This window comes from Martes martes (assembly GCF_963455335.1).
Source record: "Martes martes genome assembly, chromosome: 1".
NCBI classification, from domain to species: domain Eukaryota; kingdom Metazoa; phylum Chordata; class Mammalia; order Carnivora; family Mustelidae; genus Martes; species Martes martes.
Genome location: NC_137888.1, coordinates 167372118 through 167390402, shown reverse-complemented (window position 1 = coordinate 167390402; position 18285 = coordinate 167372118). Strand labels below are relative to the sequence as shown.

The window sequence follows — 18285 nt, the reverse complement described above, 5'->3', positions numbered from 1 at the left end:
AAGAAGGCATCCAGATGGCCGACAGACACATGAAAAGATGCTCAATATTACTCATCTAAGGGGAATTGCAAATCAAAACTACAATGAGGTATCACCTCACACCTGTCAGAATGGCTAAAATAAAAAACACAAGAAACAAGTGTTGGCAAGGATGTGAAAAAAAAAAAAAAAAACCCTCATGCATTGATGGTGGGAATGTAAACTGGTGCAGCCATTGTGGAATTTTATGGAGGTTCCTCAAAAAATTAAAACTAGAACAACCATGTGATCCAGTAGTTCCACTACTGAGTATTACACAAAAAAATACAAAAACACTAATTTGAAAAGAGATATGCGCTCCTATGTTTACTGCAGCATTATTTACAATAGCTAAATTATGGAAGCAGCCCAAGTGTCCACTGATGATAAATGGATAAAGAAGATATGGTATATATATACATATGTACACATATACATGTATATGTATATATACACACACGTATATATGTATACACGCACGTGCATACACACACACGCAACAGAATATTACTCAGCCATTAAAAAAAAAGAATGAAATCTTGCCATTTGCAATAACATGGATGGCTCTAAAGAGTATAATGGTAAGTAAAATAAATCAGCCAGAGAAAGACAAATGCCATGATTGCACTCATATGTGGAATTGAAGAAACAAAACAAATGAATAAAGGGAAAAAAAGAGACAAGTAAAAAACCAGACCCTTAACTACAGAGAACAAACAGATGGTCACTAGAGGGGAGGTGGCAGGAGGGACGGGTGAAACAGATAAAGGGGATGAAGAGCACACTTAAACTGATAAGCGCTGAGTAATGTATAGAATTGCTGAAGCACTATATTGTGCACCTGAAACTAATACAACACTGTATGTTAACTATATTGGAAATAGAAATTTTTAAATAAAAATAAAAACAAAACAAAAAGAATATGACCTTAGGACATATGAAAAGAAGGAGGTGGAAGTTTAACTCTATTCTGTGCTGGTCAGACCACTGCTGACTTCAGAACAGGCATTGACCAAAAGAACGTATTCAGGAAACAGTCTAGGGCACTGAGGCCACTCAAAATGAAAGCTAATGAGGCAAGATTTACAAAACCAGGTATGGTTAGCCTGGAGACATGAAAACCCAGCCCCCTACAAGCAAGCCGGAAACTGTCTTATGGAATTAGTCTCTCCAGGTTGCCCCAGAGAACAGGATCAAGATCAATGACCAGAAATCCTAGTGAAGCAGATTTTTGAAGATAACAGAGATAAGGGAAGACATTATATTATCTACAGCCAGCCATAGGCCAAAACAAAAGGGCTATTTGGGGAAGGAGGGAACTTTTAATCTTGGGGCTATTCAAGCAGAGACGGGATGACTTCTTGGGAGGGGTATGATCGAATGAGATCAAGCATCAGACAGAACATTTCAGGTCCCTTACAATCCCCAAATTCTATGTTCACTAAACACATGTCGAACTAAAGCCCCAATGCCCCTTATCCTTGTTCTTCCTTGTTCCAACCAAATGGCATGTAAGTGATCTGGGATTTTACACAAAGTGCCTACAACTCACCAGCACAGATCCCCCATGGCGTGGTTTCCAAGGGCCACACCCAAATTTAAGACCCCTTAACATGATAAGCATACACTAAACCTTACGGTTGTTACCTGGGCCTTGCCCCAGGCTCCATCTGCCATTTCCCTCATACCTTACCCAACACAACTCTCTGGTTTTTTCCTAGGTTAGTTGCAAAATACATTAATCCAAGATCAATGCTGATGCTCCCCACTAGTAATTCACTTTTTTACATTTTAAAAAACCAAGCAAGGCAACTTAATTTGGGAAGCATGTTGGGAAAATTTTAGCTCTAACTGACTCACGTGGTGTTGCTGGCTCCCACTAGCTTGGGCTGCTCCCCAAAAGTCACTGCCAACAGGTCAGCAGACAGTGGGCTCTGGGTCCAAGCTGCCACTTACTGTGAAATAAAACATTTCTGTTTCCTGCTGGTTGGCTCTCCTTTTGGCGATGTTGATCTTGCTCATGTAGGTCTCGGAGGCAGCTGACTTCACAGACTCTGTAGATCGACTATGCTGGAAGGCATCGGAGACATCAAAGTCCTCCACAGTTAGCATGTCCTGTAAGGTCTGCATGGTGGCATCCAGGGTTTTCCTAACCTGGAGAAACACAGCACGTCAAAAAACCCTTCTACCTCGGAACACCTTTGACACCTCAAAGTCCTTTTCCACACTTTATTTCTTCCATGTAAAGCCTATAGGAGGTGGGCAGGACAAAGATGATCATTCCTATTATACTGAGGTGGAAAGTGAGGCCAGTGAGCTGGCTGGGGTGACAACCCACATTGCCCGATCTGAAGTCATTTCGTTGATTGCTTCTGCTGAGGAGAACCTTGGAGGTTATTCTGACGAACAAGGAATCTGGGTTTCTAAGTATGTTTCTCTTTTCCTGATTATATGGCCCCAAACTAGCTCCTTCTATGGGAGACAGGTCTGTTGATGAGGGATTACATTAGAAATACTCTCAGTGCTCATCCAGAGAGAAGAGGAGACAATGTCTAGATAGGGTGAGGGCCATCCTCAGTGAACGGACTCTCTGGCTATCCTCCCCTGACTTACCAAAAGGTTGACTGAGAAAAGAAAACTCAAGGAAGACACATGCTGAGCCAGTCCTGCAGGACTCCAGCTTCTCTCCTGGAGCCAAGTGGGACCCATGGAAGGCTACAGGAGCGGAGCACAGGAGCCCTGACCTCGAAACATCCCTTCACTGACTTGTGTCCTATACTTTGATGGAGGGTCACTCCGAAAACAGTCACGGGGGAAACTGCATCTACATTCATTGTTAAATTGTTGTCACCCGAAGTCTTTCTTGTCACACAGATCTCAACTAAATGTCACCTCCTGGTGACATCAGAGCCCCCTGGCTACTATTCCTGATTTAGTGCACATCACTGTTTGATAGTTTGCATACTCATTCATTTGTCGGTTTGCTTTCATGTTTATCTATCTTGAATATAATCCCCATGAGAGGAGGTACTATGGTGTCTTGTTTCACTCACTTTACTCTGCATTGAGCACAGTGGTTAGAGCATAGTATGTGCTTAATAAATACTTGAGTAAATATTGAATAAATATTCACTCGGTTAAATGAATACTTGTGGAATACATAAATGAACGGATCAGTTCTTTCTAAGATAGTCTAACAGAAGTTCAGGTACAAAATTAAGCATTTCCATAGCTATAAATGGCCCATACCGAGGAACATTTGCTTCATTCTCTCTGCGGCCCTGATTTCCTATTGAAACCCCATCAACACTGCTATGTATACACTGTTCCATATAAACAACTGAAAATGCTTCAGGGGAGGATGTAGAACACAAAGAAAGAAAGAAAACACTTTCTTCATCTCCTTTCTCTCCTCAGGTGTGCAACATAAATATATAATTTGTTTCTGTATAACCTCCCCACCAGGGGCAGTTTTGATTTGTGTAATCCTGAGTGACAATCTGTCTTGTGTCTGTCCTAGCTCTGTCCTTTGTGGAGACACTGAGCAAACCAGCCCTCTCTGTCCAGGACAGCCCCCTTGAGACGTGAAGACAGGGACCATGACTGCCCATCTCCAGCTGTGATTGCTCTCCTCAGTGATAAACCTGCCCAGGATTTTAGGTGACATTCCCCGCATCCTGGTGTCCTTTCTCCAAGGGGTTTCCTTGGTTGGTTGGTTGGTTGACATCTTCCCCACATAGAGACATCCAGGCTGGAATAGGATGTTGCCCACCTGGCCTCCTCAGTCCACATCAAAACAGGACCACCACAGCTGGTATTTCCATTTGTATGCTGCTGGTGGTGATCCCGTGTCACCAGCTCTATGGGAGGTGGGCTGGCCATGGTAAGACAGAAGTTCCTTGGGGCTCAGTGTCCATGACACATTTAGTGTGCCCTGGCTAATTTCATTGTGTTATTTAGAATACCTGTAACTATCTTTGATGATAAAAATAACACAAACTCAATGCAGATACTAGAGAAAAGCATAAGAAGAAAACAGAAATCACCTGTAATTCTTCTACCCAGATATAACCACAATAAACATTTCAATGTATTTCCTTCCGGGCTTTTTTCTTGTGAATAAACACCGACAAATGGGTGCCTACACTAGTTTACCATCCTTAGGATAATACTGAACACAGAGTTCTACTTCCTGTTTGTTTTTCTTTAACATCTGATGGGCATCCCCCCATGCCATTAAAGATTCTTGGTATGCCCAGCTATAATGGTCATATAATAATCCATCTTTATAATAATCCATCTTTTTTTTTTTTTTTTTTACGATTTATTTACTTTAGAAAGAGCAGCAGATAGAATGACAGTGGGGGAGGAGCTGAGGGAAAGAGGGGAGAGAATCTTAAGGAAGGTCCATGCCCAGCATGGAGCCCGATGTGGGGCTCCATTTCACAATCCACGAGATCACAACCTGAGCTGTAATCAAGAATCGAATGCTTAACCCACTGAGCCACTCAGGCACCCCCCTGCCCTGTCGTGTAATAATCCATCTTCCAGATGAACCCTCTTTTCTTGTGCGTTCCATGGCCAGAGTTCCAGCACAAGCTGGGCCTTGGTCAGGAAATCCCTTGCATGCGTTGGGGCCCACTCACCTCCTCATTCTCTATCTTGAGAGTGGCCAGTCTGGACTGCAGCTGGTGGTACCGCATGAGCAATTCCGTCTGGACGGGCTGCTGAGCGCTGACCTGGCACACCTGTGAAAGGACAGCCACCGCCTATGGTCGCCCGGGGCTCTCATCACCTGTGTGGAGCCACGGCCGGGGCCACCACTGATGTCCCTACCAAAGGCCGAGGAGACAGGCTGGGAAAGGTGAAGTGCAGAGCCCGCCCCTGGCAACACCAGATGGGAACTGGGGCTCTTCCTCCTCCGAAGGCCACCCTTTGGCATTGCAAGTTGTGGCCTCTCGGTCACGGTCTTCTAGATGTGCGCAAACCTTGAGGGTTTATTAAGAGCTCTCATGTAATCTCATTAAGGGAGACTAGTTCATTTCAAGGGATTTGTGGTAAGAAAGCCATGGCCTGACAGACACCAGTGAGAAGAAGCATGAGTGGAAACAATCAGTGGAGCTGCTCCTCTCGCCCAGCTTCAGGGAGGCAGGAGCACTCTCAGGGGGCGTGGGAGGGGACGGTGGAAGGGAATACTGTTTTCCCCACACCCACTCCACTCAGGGCTCTGCTCCCACCCTGTGGGCTGGGCTACCTGGTGTGACTCAGGTGAGAGCATAAGGGAGAGTAGGGCTCGGTGACTGACTAGTCATACACCACTAACTAGTCATTTACCATTAATTTAACACTGAAGCCAAAATGTTCAGGTCCAGGTGATGAGCCAAAGGGCTGGACACAATGGCTGAGGGATGGGCCAGAGGCTATGGGGAGACTCCACAGAAGGCCACTCTTTTGCAAATGAAGAAATGGGGAGGGATGAAAAGGAACAGTTCAAGGAGCTTTTTGCATAAGGGACTTTGTGCAATTGGAGGAAGCAGCGTGCTGCTCCGCTCTGCGGCCAGTAACAGGTGCCTTCCCCAGGTACTTGTTTATCTATTCCAGAACACGGCAAGGAGCTGAGAGGCACAAGCACGGACGGGGGCGCAGCGGGTGGCCCGCCTCCCGGACTGGAGGACAAGCAGCACCCTGGCAAGCCTGCCGGCCAGAGTGACTGAGGTGAGGCCCAGCCTCCCGTGATCCGAGGTCACCTGAGGGAAGATGGGGAGATGCCTGTGTGGCGATGCAGAACTCCCCTGGGGTCCACACGTAACTGGGAAGGGTCTGAGGGGAGAGTGAAGGTCCTGCAATTCTGCACGCGAGATACTTCAGCCAGCAAAGTTAGGATATTCATGGTAAACGCCTCAGCTGGGCAGCCCCTGGACCAAGAACTTGATCTCAGGTCTCTGAGAGAAGTGTCCTGCGTGTGAAAGGGGGGCTGGCGTTCCCCTCCCACCAATGTCCTAGGAGCACCTGGAAGAAGAGGCGGAAGCAGCCTCCAGCATGGGCTCCTGCGAGAAACCTACCTCATCCCCCATGTGGGGCTGGAACTCAAACTTGAGTGGGGGACAGAAGACCTGATTGCACATGTCCATGACGGTGTGCTTGTCACTTCGGGAATCCAGGTTGTCCACCGCATTCTCAATGACATCCAACCCCTCGTGGCGAGAGGTCTCCAGGTTGTACTCAGCTGAGAGGTAGGTCCGGAAGGTACGGGCCAGGCTGGCATGAAAGCCCAGATCACAGCACTTGGAGAGAGGCACACAGCAGAAGGGTGCAGGTAAGGGCTGTCACACAGAGGTGGGGGCCACCAGCATTCCCTTTCCCATCACAGTGACTTAAGATGACCTCCCATTCCACAGTCAAATCTTTCATCCTGGAGGTCCCTGCGCACTCTGGAATCCTACTGCACAAATCACCCCAAAGCCTTCAGAGGGAGCTGGGGATTGTGATTCGGGCAATAGCAGAACTTCTCTTAGCTCCCTCAAATTCATCACGTTCTTTCTCTTCTCTAGGCCTTCACACGTGTATTCCCTCTGCCTGGGATAGGGTTTCATTTAGAGGTCACTCCCTCTAGGAAGTCTCCCTGATGTTCTCCCCACTCAAGTTTGTCAGGTGTCCCTCCTCTGGGGTCCACGTCTCCCTCCACCTCCTTCACTGGAAAACCTGCCACTTGGCTTTGCAGTTGCCTATAAATGTGTCAGGGTTAGGCATGAGGAGCTCCATGAGAGCAAACCCACAGGTTCTTGTCCATTGCAGTGGCTCAAGACCTAGGGCTAGTAGGTGCTCAAGAAAAAATGTGGTAACCGAAGAAAGGAGAGGACTGGAAAGAGTGAAAAGTTGTGAGAAAGAGGAAGGGTCTGGCCTCAGGCATGGGAAGGCATGGACAGGGCTGACAGCAACCTCTCTTGGGGATGGGGGCAATGCGTCCCTTCTGCAGTCACGGAAAATCGGTGGCCCTCTGACTCCCTGACAGGTCATGGCAGAGCCAGAGGAAAAGGATCCATCTACCAGTCTGGAACATTTCCTGAGCATCTGCAGGCCAGATCCCTGTCCACATGGGATGGGCAGGCCACAAGAAGGAGTCCCTGCCCCAACACAGATGATATGGAAGCTCTCCATGATGATGTCACTCATGGTGCTCTTTCTCCAAGCCCAGGAGCCCCCCTCCAGCGTAAGCTATACAGCTGCTACTCAGAGGAGTCAGTGTTCCATTCTTCTTTTGCTAAACCTGCCTGATTTCTCCCACAATAACATCCCCTAAACATATAAACATCTATATCATCCTGAGAAACCATCCAGGGCATGAACTGTGTATGATCACCCCTGTATTCCCAAATCCAGCAAAGGGCCTAGTGCAGAGGAGGGTACTTGGAAAGTACAGGTGGAAGACATGCTTGCCTGACCCAACCACGTAGGGGCTGTCAGAGGTCCACTCCCACCCACAAGTGTAGAATCCATGAGGTGACCCTCATCTCCCAGGCACCAAAGGCCCATTACCCTGCCCCGCCATCAGGGCTCAAGGGACAGGCACATCAGCTTCAGACAAGGGCCAGCCCAGGTGTGGGGCCCTGTTTCATCCCAGACTTCCCAGGTGCTCACGTCAATTAGGTCGGAGACATCGTGGATGTAGTATTTGCTAATGGCTGCATTGGTGGCTGCCAGATTCAGCAAGTAGTCATTCCGGGCCTTTGTGCATTTCAGCTTGTTCTCAGAATACTTTGCCTGCCTCTGGAAGAAGAGAGTAGAGGTGAGAGCTGAGGCACTGACCTGGCTGTCATCCCTCTCTCGAACGCTCTTCCTTCAGGTTCCGCATTGCCCAGCTTCCTCTGCCCTTCCCTTACGAGGCCAAGTTCACTTATGCCTCCAGGCCTTCAGACTCATTCCCTCTGCGTGGCAAACCATCCTTCCAAGTCCCTATGTGGCCTGCTTCTTCACATCCTTCAGGTCCTTGCCCAAGGTCATGTGGTCAGAGTGGCCTCTTGTCTGGAAGCGAGTCTTCAGCAACCGCAGCGCCTCTCCCCTGTGTTCCCTTGCCCTGCTCTATTTTTTTCATTTATTTAGTCTTGTTCAATTTTTAGTGATTATTCTTATTTTAATTTACTTTTTTTTTAAGATTTTATTTATTTATTTGACAGACAGAGGTCACAAGTAGGCAGAGAGGCAGGCAGAGAGAGAGGAGGAAGCAGGCTCCCTGCCGAGCAGAGAGCCCGATGCGGGGCTCAATCCCAGAACCCTGGGATCACGACCTGAGCTGAAGGCAGAGACCTTAACCCACTGAGCCACCCAGGCGTCCCTTAATTTACTTTTTTAAAGACTAAATTTTTAGAACAGTTTCAGGTTCACAGCAAATTTGACAGCAAGATACAGAGGTTTCCTATCTATCCACTCCCCCGTCCCCACACATGCATAGCTTCCCCTGTTATCAATATCCCCCACCAGAGGGTACATGTGTTACAACTGATAAACCTACAGTGACACATCATAGTCACCCAGAGTCCATAGTTTACATTAGGGCTCACTCTTGGTGTTTTACATTCTATGGGTTTAGGCAAATGTATAATGATATACTTACTTATCCATCATTATAATATCAGACAGGGTAGTTTCCCCGCCCTACAAATATACTCTGTGCTCCATCACTCCATTCCTCCCTGCCACCTAACCCCTGGCAACCACTGATCTTTTTCCCGTCTCCATAGTTTTGCCTTTTCCAGAAGGTCATCTTGGTTGGAATCATACAGTAAGTGGCCTTTTCAGACTGGCTTCTTTCACTTAGTAATATGCATTTAAGCTTCCTGCATGTCTTCTCAGGGCTTGCTTGCTCATTTCTTTGTAGCACTAACATTCCATTGTCTGGATGTACCATGGTTTACTTATCCATTCACCTGCTGAAGGATTTCTTGGTTGTTCTATTTTTCTTTATAAGCATTTTTCATCACCTGAAATTTTATTTTTTTACCTCTTTGTTGACTTGCTGGTTTTTGGTGTCCACCACTGGAAAGTAAGTTCTGTAAAGTCAGGGACCTGATCTGCCCTATTCATCACTGGGCCTGTAGCACCCAGAACTCTCTGCACAAAGTAAGCATTAAGCACTTTTCTCTGGCTCTCTGGACATGAATGATGGGAGAGGCAGAGTGGGCAGTTAGAGGTGCCAGTCTTAGCCAGGAGCTGGATGGCTTCCCTGAGCAGCTGCTTCTGTCCTGGACCAGACTGGGCAGGTAGAGGTCATGAGAAAGTGGGCTGGAGAGCTGTCTACTTGTCCCTTGCAGGTGATGAGTCCCATTCTAGGGAGGAAAACAGCTCTCCTTAAAGAAACAGGATTTTCCCTCTTCACATAGGCACTCTTAAACCTTCCTTATTCCAAGCAAAACTATGGAAATGGCCCAAGTGTCCATTGATGGATGAATGGATAAAGAAGATATAACACACACACAACACATACAACACACACGCGCGCGCGCACACACACACACAATAGAGTATTATTCAGCTATAAAAAAATGAAATCGTACCACTTGCAACAACATGAATGGATCTAGAGGGTATAATAAGTGAAAAAGTCAGAGGAAGACAAATACCATATTATTTCAGTCATATAAAGAATTTAAGAAATAAAACAAACAAAAAGAGACAAACAAAAAAATGACAATTCTATAGCAAACAAAGGGGTCATTACCAGAAAGGAGGTGGGTTGGGGATGGGTAACATAGGTGAGGGGGATTAAGAGTACACGAATCATGATGAGCACTGAGTAATGTACAGAATTATTGATTCATTATATTGCACAACTGATACTAATATACCAAATATTAACTATACTGGAACTAAAATTTTTAACAATTTAAAATCTTTAAAAAAAAACACACCTTTTTTATTCCAGATCTAGTTCTCCTAGCTATTCAATAGAGATGTTTCTATGTCAACCTTTGAATTCTCTTCAGAGATCTCCTCTGACCTTTCCCCAGGGTCCACCTTTCTGGGAAACAGACTTATTCCGGTAGTTACCAATCCTATACCAGCCATGCACCCACCCCCTCACAGAGAGTTTTGATACTCCTCACCCATTCGCAGGGGGCTATAATGGCCCCCAGACCACTTCCAGCCCTTCATCAACTCATAAAATTTTATACCTAGGACAAACTAAGTGTTCTGGAGGGGAAAGGGGTGGGGAGTTAGGTGAGCCTGGTGGTGGCTATTATGGAGGGCACATATTGCATGGAACAATGAATCTTGGAACACTGAAAAAATAAAATAAAATTTAAAAAAATAGGATATTAAAGGTATCTCAGTTTAATTCACCCATTTCACAGAAGAGAAAATGAAAACCAAAAAGAAGTAGCTGAGGGGCACCTGGCTTGCTTGGTTAGTAGATTGTGGGACTCTTAATATCAGGGTCATAAGTTTAAGCCCCATGTTGGGTGTGGAGACTTCTTAAAAAAAAGGGGCTTGTCCAGAAACTAAATGGCTAATTAGCAATAACTCTGAACTAAACTTAAGTCTCCAGACCTCCCAGTCAATGGTCTCTCTTCCCCTCTATTTATCTCCCATGTTGTAGTTCTGTAATTCCCTGCCTGCCTGTCTTATTTTTATTTTATTTATTTATTTATTTATCTGTTTACCGTATATCCACAGGTTTGTATAACAATCACCACTATCTAAATTTAGAATACTTCCATCAACTCAAAAAGAAACCCTCTACCCATTAGCAGTCACTCTTCATTCTCCTCTGTCCCAGCTCCTGGCAACAAATAATCTACTTTCTGTCTCTATGTATTTGTCTATTCTGGACATTTCATATAAAGAGACTCATACAATATTATGACTGGTTTCTTTCACTTAGCATATTGTTTTCAAGGTACATTGTGTTGTAGTCTGTATCAGCACTTCACTCCTCTTCTTGGCTGGATAATATTCCACAGTATGGCTAAACCACATTGCACTCATCCAGACTAACATCTGGATTGTTTCTCCCTTTTGGCTATTATGAATAATGCTGCTAGGAACATTCCTGTGCAGGCTTCTGTGTGGAAGTATGTTTTCATTTCTCTGGGTGGATACCTATGAGAATTGTTGAGTCACAGGATAATTTCATGTTTAACATTTTGAGGAACTGACAAATTGTTTTCCAAAGTGGCTGAACCATTTTATGTTCCCTCCAGCAATGTATAAGAGTGCCAATTCCTCTACCACCTCACTACCACTTGTGACTGTCACCTGTTTTTATTTTAGCCAGCCTAGTGGGTATGAAATAGTATGTCACTGGGGTTTGCATTTGTATTTCCTTAATGACTAATAATGCTGAGCATCTTTTCATGTGCTCCTTGGCCACTCATGCAAGTTCTTCAGAGAAAGGTCTATTCAAATCCTTTACCTATTGTTTAAAAAGATTTTATTTATTTATTTGACAGAGGGAGAGATAGCAAGAGAGGGAACACAGGCAGGAGGAGTGGGAGAGGGAGAAGCAGGCTTCAAGCTGAGTGAGGAGGCCGATGTGGGACTCGATCCCAGGATCCTAGGATCACAACCTGAGCCAAAGGACTGAGCCACCCTTTACCCATTTTTTAAATGGGTCTCTGTCTAATTATTGGGGAACCTACTTTTCTTTGCCTTTGGAAATTACCCTGGAACCTTATTTTATTTGCTTATGGTTACTTTTCCAGCTCAGCTAGGCCCCAGTGAATTTCTTTTCCACTCAATCTATCATTTTTAAGAGCTGCAGGACCATGTAATCATAGAATGAGATGCAGAAAAGCCCAAATAAATATCTGGTGCAATGTCTGGCACATAGAATGAGCTCAAAAAAATGTGTACTGATCGCATGGAATGAATAAATGCAGAGAACTCAACAAGAAAATCATGGCTTTTACACAGAAAGAAACCTTAGAAGTAACCTAGTCTAGGATAACAAAAGCATGTGCACCACCCCTCTAAATTCCCTGGCCATTGCAGACATACTGATCACAGCACTGTTTTTAACTAATGCCCCGAGGGGGCTTCACAGTCTTCAACACAGAGCTCTGGGCGGCTACTACCCTTCGATCAGAGTTGACCTGAGAGAGAAGAGTCATTTGCCGTCACCGTCAGATTTTAAAACCGAGGTTCAGAGAAGTACTGTAAATATGGCACTTTGAAAACTCCGACTGTGTGATTCCAAAATGAGCACTCATTTCACTGCGCCCTACTAAAGCACGTGTCCAGCACCAAGACACAGTGATTCTAAATCTCCCGTCTTGGGCTTGCCAGCAGCATTTTGGATGGGTTCTTCCTTGGGCTCCCAGGTGCTGGTTGGTAGCCCAGTGCTGTTTTCCTCCTATTGGGACCTGCCCTGTCCCAACTAGCTCTCCAGCCACCAAAACGGCCTCCTGAGCAAGGTCCCGCCCCTCCAAATGCCTGGTGATTTCTGCCCGTCCGAGAACATGCTTGCTGGGCGTGAGTCTTGTCACAGTTCAGCTCTCTTGTCAGCTGAGCGTTCTCTGCCTGCTGATCCTGGCATGAGGCCAGGCCTAATAAGTGCCAGTGAGGCCTGGCCAGCCCTGCCTCCTCCATGACACTGACCTCCAAGAGCGCACGTGCTGGCACCCTGCTTCTATCCCACACCCCTCAGGGTGCAGAGGGGGAAAGCCAAGGCTGTCAGCAGGGAGTACGCGCCTGCTTCCTGCCCCGCCCTCAATTTCTCTGAGGCCCTCACTCACCTTCTCCTTCATCTTCTCGATCTTCTTCACAGAGCTGCGGCGCTGGGGCCGGTCCTCATGCCGGAGCAGGTTCATGCTGAGGTCTCCCGACTTGTTGAACTGCTTCTCCTCCTGCTTCTCGGCCTCTTTCAGCTTGCTTTCTGCACTGATGCTCTCCGCATGGTACATGTGGTAGGTTTTCATGACCTGGGGACACACACGGGCAGAAAATCAGCAGCCTGCACAGCCTGGCATGCGGCCCCGGTGCTCCCAGCCCCCTTCAGGCTCTGTATCCTGCCCTCCTCCCACCACATACTCTGAGCTCCCCACTGTGCTTTACTTGCACACAAGCTCTGCAGACCATCAAGAGCAGCCTCACTGCCGTTATCATCTTCAGCAACAGCATGAAGTCCTCACTGAATGCCAGGAATGGATGAGTAAATTTAAAAGCTTCCATGCATTGGGGGGTCTCAGAGATGATAGGACATACTTGGCCCTCCCTCAGCCGCCCTGTTTGGCCCTGCCAGCCATGACTTTTGTCCCTCTCCTCCTCCCCCCAGGGTCACTGGGAAGCCCCCTCCTCCAATATTCATGGAACTTCCAAGGGACGACGCAAATCATTTTCTCAGCTGTTTCCTTATTGGCCTGCAAATGGCTCTGTCCCCAAAAGGAGTATTACTGGAAATACTAATTGCTATTCTACGCTTTCTGAAATAAACTCATCCTTGGCTATACAGTGAATTCCCACAAAGCAAACCACACTTTTCTCTTCTCCTCCCATAGTAAAAGTCGGATATTGTTATAACAAGGGAGTTTTTGAGACAGAAGAAATTCTAAACGTTATCTAATCCAACCACCAAATTTTATAAATAGGGAAACCGAGGCCTAGAAGGGCTAAGTGGTTTATCCACGATTGTACAATACCATCAGTGTAATCTCCAAACTTTGCATCAGAGGGGGCAATACCACAATCAAGCTACAGAACACTTTAACTACACCACAAAGATCCCTACCCCTTCCCCCAGCCCAGACAATCACTGATTTGCTTTCTGTCGCTGCAGTTGAGTTTTGTGTGTTCTAAAACTTCATATACATGGAACCAAAGCATATAATTTCTGTGGGGTCTGCCCTCTTTCATTCAGCATAATTTTTCTCCCATGTCATATCAGTTTTTTATTACTGAATATAGCATTGTATATCTATATCACTATTTGTGTATTTATTCATACATTAATAGTTACTTGGGTTGTTCACAGTTTTGGTCTATCATGAATAAAGCTGCTAAAAATGTTCATGTATAATTCTTTGTGTGGATGTATGTTTTCATTTCTCTCAGGTAAATACCTAGGAGTGGAATGGAGGCTCATATAGGAAGAGTATATTTAGCCAAATTAAAAATCTGGTCTCTGACTTTTAATCCACCACTCTTTCTACCATATCATACTGTTTCCGCAATTCAATACCATTTTCTCAGCAGGTATGAACAGTTTGCGCAGCCTTAGAGCAAGCCAGGCAGTCCTATACTAATAGGACTCTATCTCCCAGTCCCCAACCTTTCCTATGCAATATCAAGTTTATGAGCATCCTCCTGTGCTAAGAAACACACGAAATTTCTGGATTCCATGGCTTTTGAACCTTGTTTGTTCTCTTCTGTTGTTTGGATAATTACTGCAGCGAAAAGAGCAGAGGCTTCCACGTGGGCCTGGGATACACTCCTGTCTAATAGGGCCCTTTAAGTCAAGGAACTTGGAATGAATTCCTGGCCAGCATTATAACTTTATTCATTCTCATGAACCTCATTCATTCATGAGCTGTGAAGTCAGTTTATTACAGTGAAGAATTATTCTGTAACTCTTACCATGAAATCACTGCATCGATCTGTTGCATAGAAAATAGGCCAGAAGTTAATAGGGGAGCATCTGTTGTAGAACGTGGTAGGTATTGTAGAGTATGAACTCTGGTACAAACATCTGGGCTGAATCCTGATGGTGCCACTTACCAGCTGTGTGACCTTCAGCAAGTCACAGAACCTCTCTGACCTCTGCTTCCTCATCTGTAAAACGGGGATAACCAAGGCAACTATCTCATAGATTTGTTATGAATACTAAATGAGTTCACTTAGGTAAAGTGCTAAGAATAATATCTGCCACATAGTAGGAAACGTGTAGACATCAGCTGCCACCACCACCACCACCACCACCACCACCATCAGCACCCCTGATTTGGGCTGAGGGTTTGAGAACTTTGAATTTACTCACTTGACTTCAAGAAAATGCTTAAGAATGCTAAAGAACATTAGCTAATATGCAAAATGTTATTCTATACTATGTTTCTCCCTTCCTCTTTCATCTTGAAAACCTTCCCAAATTTCAAAACAATAAAGAATAAAAAATGCAATCAACTTTTCTTCATTGGTCTTGGTGGAAGACCGCTTCTCTGCATTCCCCTCATGGCTGATTTTCTGAGTTGCCATAAAGCCGCTAGAGATGCCATTCTCTGCGATTTCATCCACTCCTTAGGCCAGTTCCGCTAAGTTTATTTCCAAACTTAGTGGACCAGAGTGTGCCAGATCGATGTATTCTCGACATCTAGTGGCCAAAAGGAATGACTGCAGGCTTACAGGTAACCAAAGCAATTGCCAGTTTTCCACCATCTTTATACCAGCGCTCCTGCAATGTCACGCGGGTAAGACTTGGGAATGCCTGCCGAAGTCTCTCAGGCCCCTGCCTTTCCGTTCTCACGCTTTTCTCCTTTCCTCCACGTTCACAGGCACTACCGGTTTCTCTGCTTCTCTACCATGCTGCTGGTAGTGTCCATTTCTGGACTCACCCCTTTCTGGGTTCAATGATTCCTGCTAAAGCCACTTTTTCTGTTTCAGCTGCTGAAGTCTGCTTATCTCACCATTAATCTATCATCTGTGTTGAACAGTTCAGAGGAAGAGAGAGCATTTCTATTTGCAATTAGATCTTCCTGTCCAATCATCCATGCATCCATCCATTTATTCACTCAAGGTCAGCATCCCAGCTGGGTGTTCTCAGCCTCCCACATTTCCCTTTGCCTAGTTTTCCACTCGAAGCACAGAGTACTCTTCCTGCTCTGCAACAAACCAAGCTTCCTAGTACATTTCTCTGAACTGAGGTGCAAAAGTCCCATAGCCAGAGGACCCCGGGGCTAAACTCTCAGTGATCCAACTGGTAATTCCTGATCCTAAAAATAACAATGAACTTGATTGCCCAGGGTGATTTATATCTGACAGCTGCCACATAAGAGTTTACCCGGGGACCTCTCAGAAATGAGTCTAACTATATCCAGAATCCTCTAGATGTTTCCTTTATTTAATTACCTGAAACACAGGCTTTAGCATGAAAGATCCTTAGCTCAATAGTTTAGAAGAGTCTTCTCAATATTACCAGCCCAGGATGTGTTAAATAATACTGAAACTTATCAATTACTTCAGAGTTTGCAAACCTCTTTTATTATCCCCAAGGAGCATTTCAATTAACCCTTACCCCAACCCTGGGAGGCAGTATGGTACCAATAATGGTGATAACAGCCAACATTTACTGAGCACTTACTACATGCCCAGGCTTGTTCTAAACACTATACATATATTAACTCTTTCATTTCTTACAAAAACCCTAGGAGGTAGACACTACGTGACCCCAGCTTTACAGATGCAGAAACCACAAAATAGGAACAAAGGGATTCTCTACCCCCACAGGGACTAGAGACTTGGTTTTGAGACTCAGCCTACCCCCCAAACTTGCTGGGTGACTGTGGCAGCAGCTTATCCTCTCTGTGCTGCCTGGTGGAGACCAGAATGGGGGTGGATAGGAAGGTGCTCCATAAGTTGTGACTATAAAGTGACTGGCTGACAGCAGTGTCGGGGCTGGGAAGGGAGCAGAGGTGGATGCAAGAGTTCAGCTGAGGCCAAGGCACTGAGACCCAGCCTTCAACTTGGCACCTCTGAAGAACCCCTCAGAGACACCCACCTGGCTTAATGCCTGGCTTAATGGGCTGTTCACATTCCAACCCTCCAGAACCTATCAAGGAGACCCCCTGGAAAAAGTCTAGCACAGGGTGAGAAGGACCCTGTAGGGACATATAAATTGAGACCACTGTTCTTGGACACAGATCAGTTTCATACATTCTCAAAAGGCTCTCCAGACATCTTGGTGTATTAACCCATCATTGAAAGAAACTGGGGCTCAGAAATGGCAAGTGAATTGCACAAAGTCACACAGCAAGCCAGATAGCTAGGACTTCTTCTGAGCTGTGGACACTTGCTGTTTGTAGTAATCACACTGCCTTTTGCTGCATACACTTTGCTTTCTGCATCTTCCCAAATCCTCAAATCATGAAATCAAGTATTATACGTATAGTCCTTCAGACCCTCATTTAAATGCAAAAGAAGCCAAAGGAAATATGGAAGTTGAGAGCATCAAAAAAAGGGGGGGGGTGCCTGGGTGGCTCAGTGGGTTAAAGCCTCTGCTTTCGGCTCGGGTCATGATCCCAGGGTCCTGGGATCGAGCCCCGCATCGGGCTCTCCGCTCCATGGAGAGCCTGCTTTCTCCTCTCTCTCTGCCTGCCTCTCTGCCTACTTGTGATCTCTGTCTGTCAAATAAATAAAATCTTTAAAAAAAAAGGGGGGGGGAACACGCTGGGGCAAGATAAGAATTCCTTGTTTGACAATAGGTCCTCAACAAATAAGTTCATGTGCAGTTCCTCTACCCCACAGATAGGGCTGTCTCTGAGCCATCCAAGAGCTGTGTATGGGGGAAATTCTGGGCCAGTGCATGCCAAAGACATCCTGGAAGGAAAAGGGAGTTCCCAAATTTCAGTATGACCACCCATACTCTGTGTGGCCTACGTTCTCTCTGGAACTTATAATTGCCATCTTCTTTACTCTTTTTGCATGTCCACACACTGTTTCACTGCAACTGGTGTGCAAAGTCCAGAGGGCCAGGACCCAGTTCATGAACATATTCCCTGTACTAAAGCAGAGAGTGGTACCCAGGAAGTATCAATACATATTTGCACGCATGAATGAATGACAGCTGGCTGGGTGTGTAGGTGGAAAGACTGATCAATGGAAGGATGGACAGAGAGGGAGATGGTTGAATGGACACATGGGTGAGTGGGTAAACAGATGGGTGGATGGATGGATGGATGCAAATAACAGAGCAAAGAGAGGAGGGAGAACAAAGTGGGACAGATACGGTTCTACTGCCTTTGACTCTGGTGAATACATTTGGAAGCAGGGAGACAGCTACATCTTTGATCAATATTTATTTGTTCAAATACTTGTTCAAACATTATCCAAATATTTGTTCAAATATTATTCAAATATTTGTTCAAATATTTGTTCAATATTTACTGAATAGCTCATTATGCGCCAGGTACTATACTAGGAAATACTATAGTGTTAAAGACAGACAGGGTCTTCTGTGTATTCATCACAGAATACCCTCGCTAGAGGGGACATGGACAAGTTTACAAGCTATCATCACATGGTGTAACAAGCGTTATGATAAGGGAAATATAGGATACTAAAGGA

General features: G+C 45.5%; 1 protein-coding gene across 3 annotated transcripts in view; it reads right to left on the bottom strand.

Annotated features, from left to right (window-relative positions):
* SRGAP3 (SLIT-ROBO Rho GTPase activating protein 3) overlaps nt 1–18285 on the bottom strand; it is a gene marked incomplete at both ends in the record, with an annotated part of 247518 nt that overhangs the window by 57431 nt on the left and 171802 nt on the right. For all 3 annotated transcript variants that reach the window (XM_080817981.1, XM_080817980.1, XM_080817982.1), the window contains 5 exons: nt 1975–2172; nt 4665–4766; nt 6081–6302; nt 7657–7785; nt 12750–12935. In XM_080817981.1, the coding sequence (XP_080674107.1) occupies nt 1975–2172; nt 4665–4766; nt 6081–6302; nt 7657–7785; nt 12750–12935 (837 nt within the window). The remainder of the gene's footprint in view (nt 1–1974; nt 2173–4664; nt 4767–6080; nt 6303–7656; nt 7786–12749; nt 12936–18285) is intronic.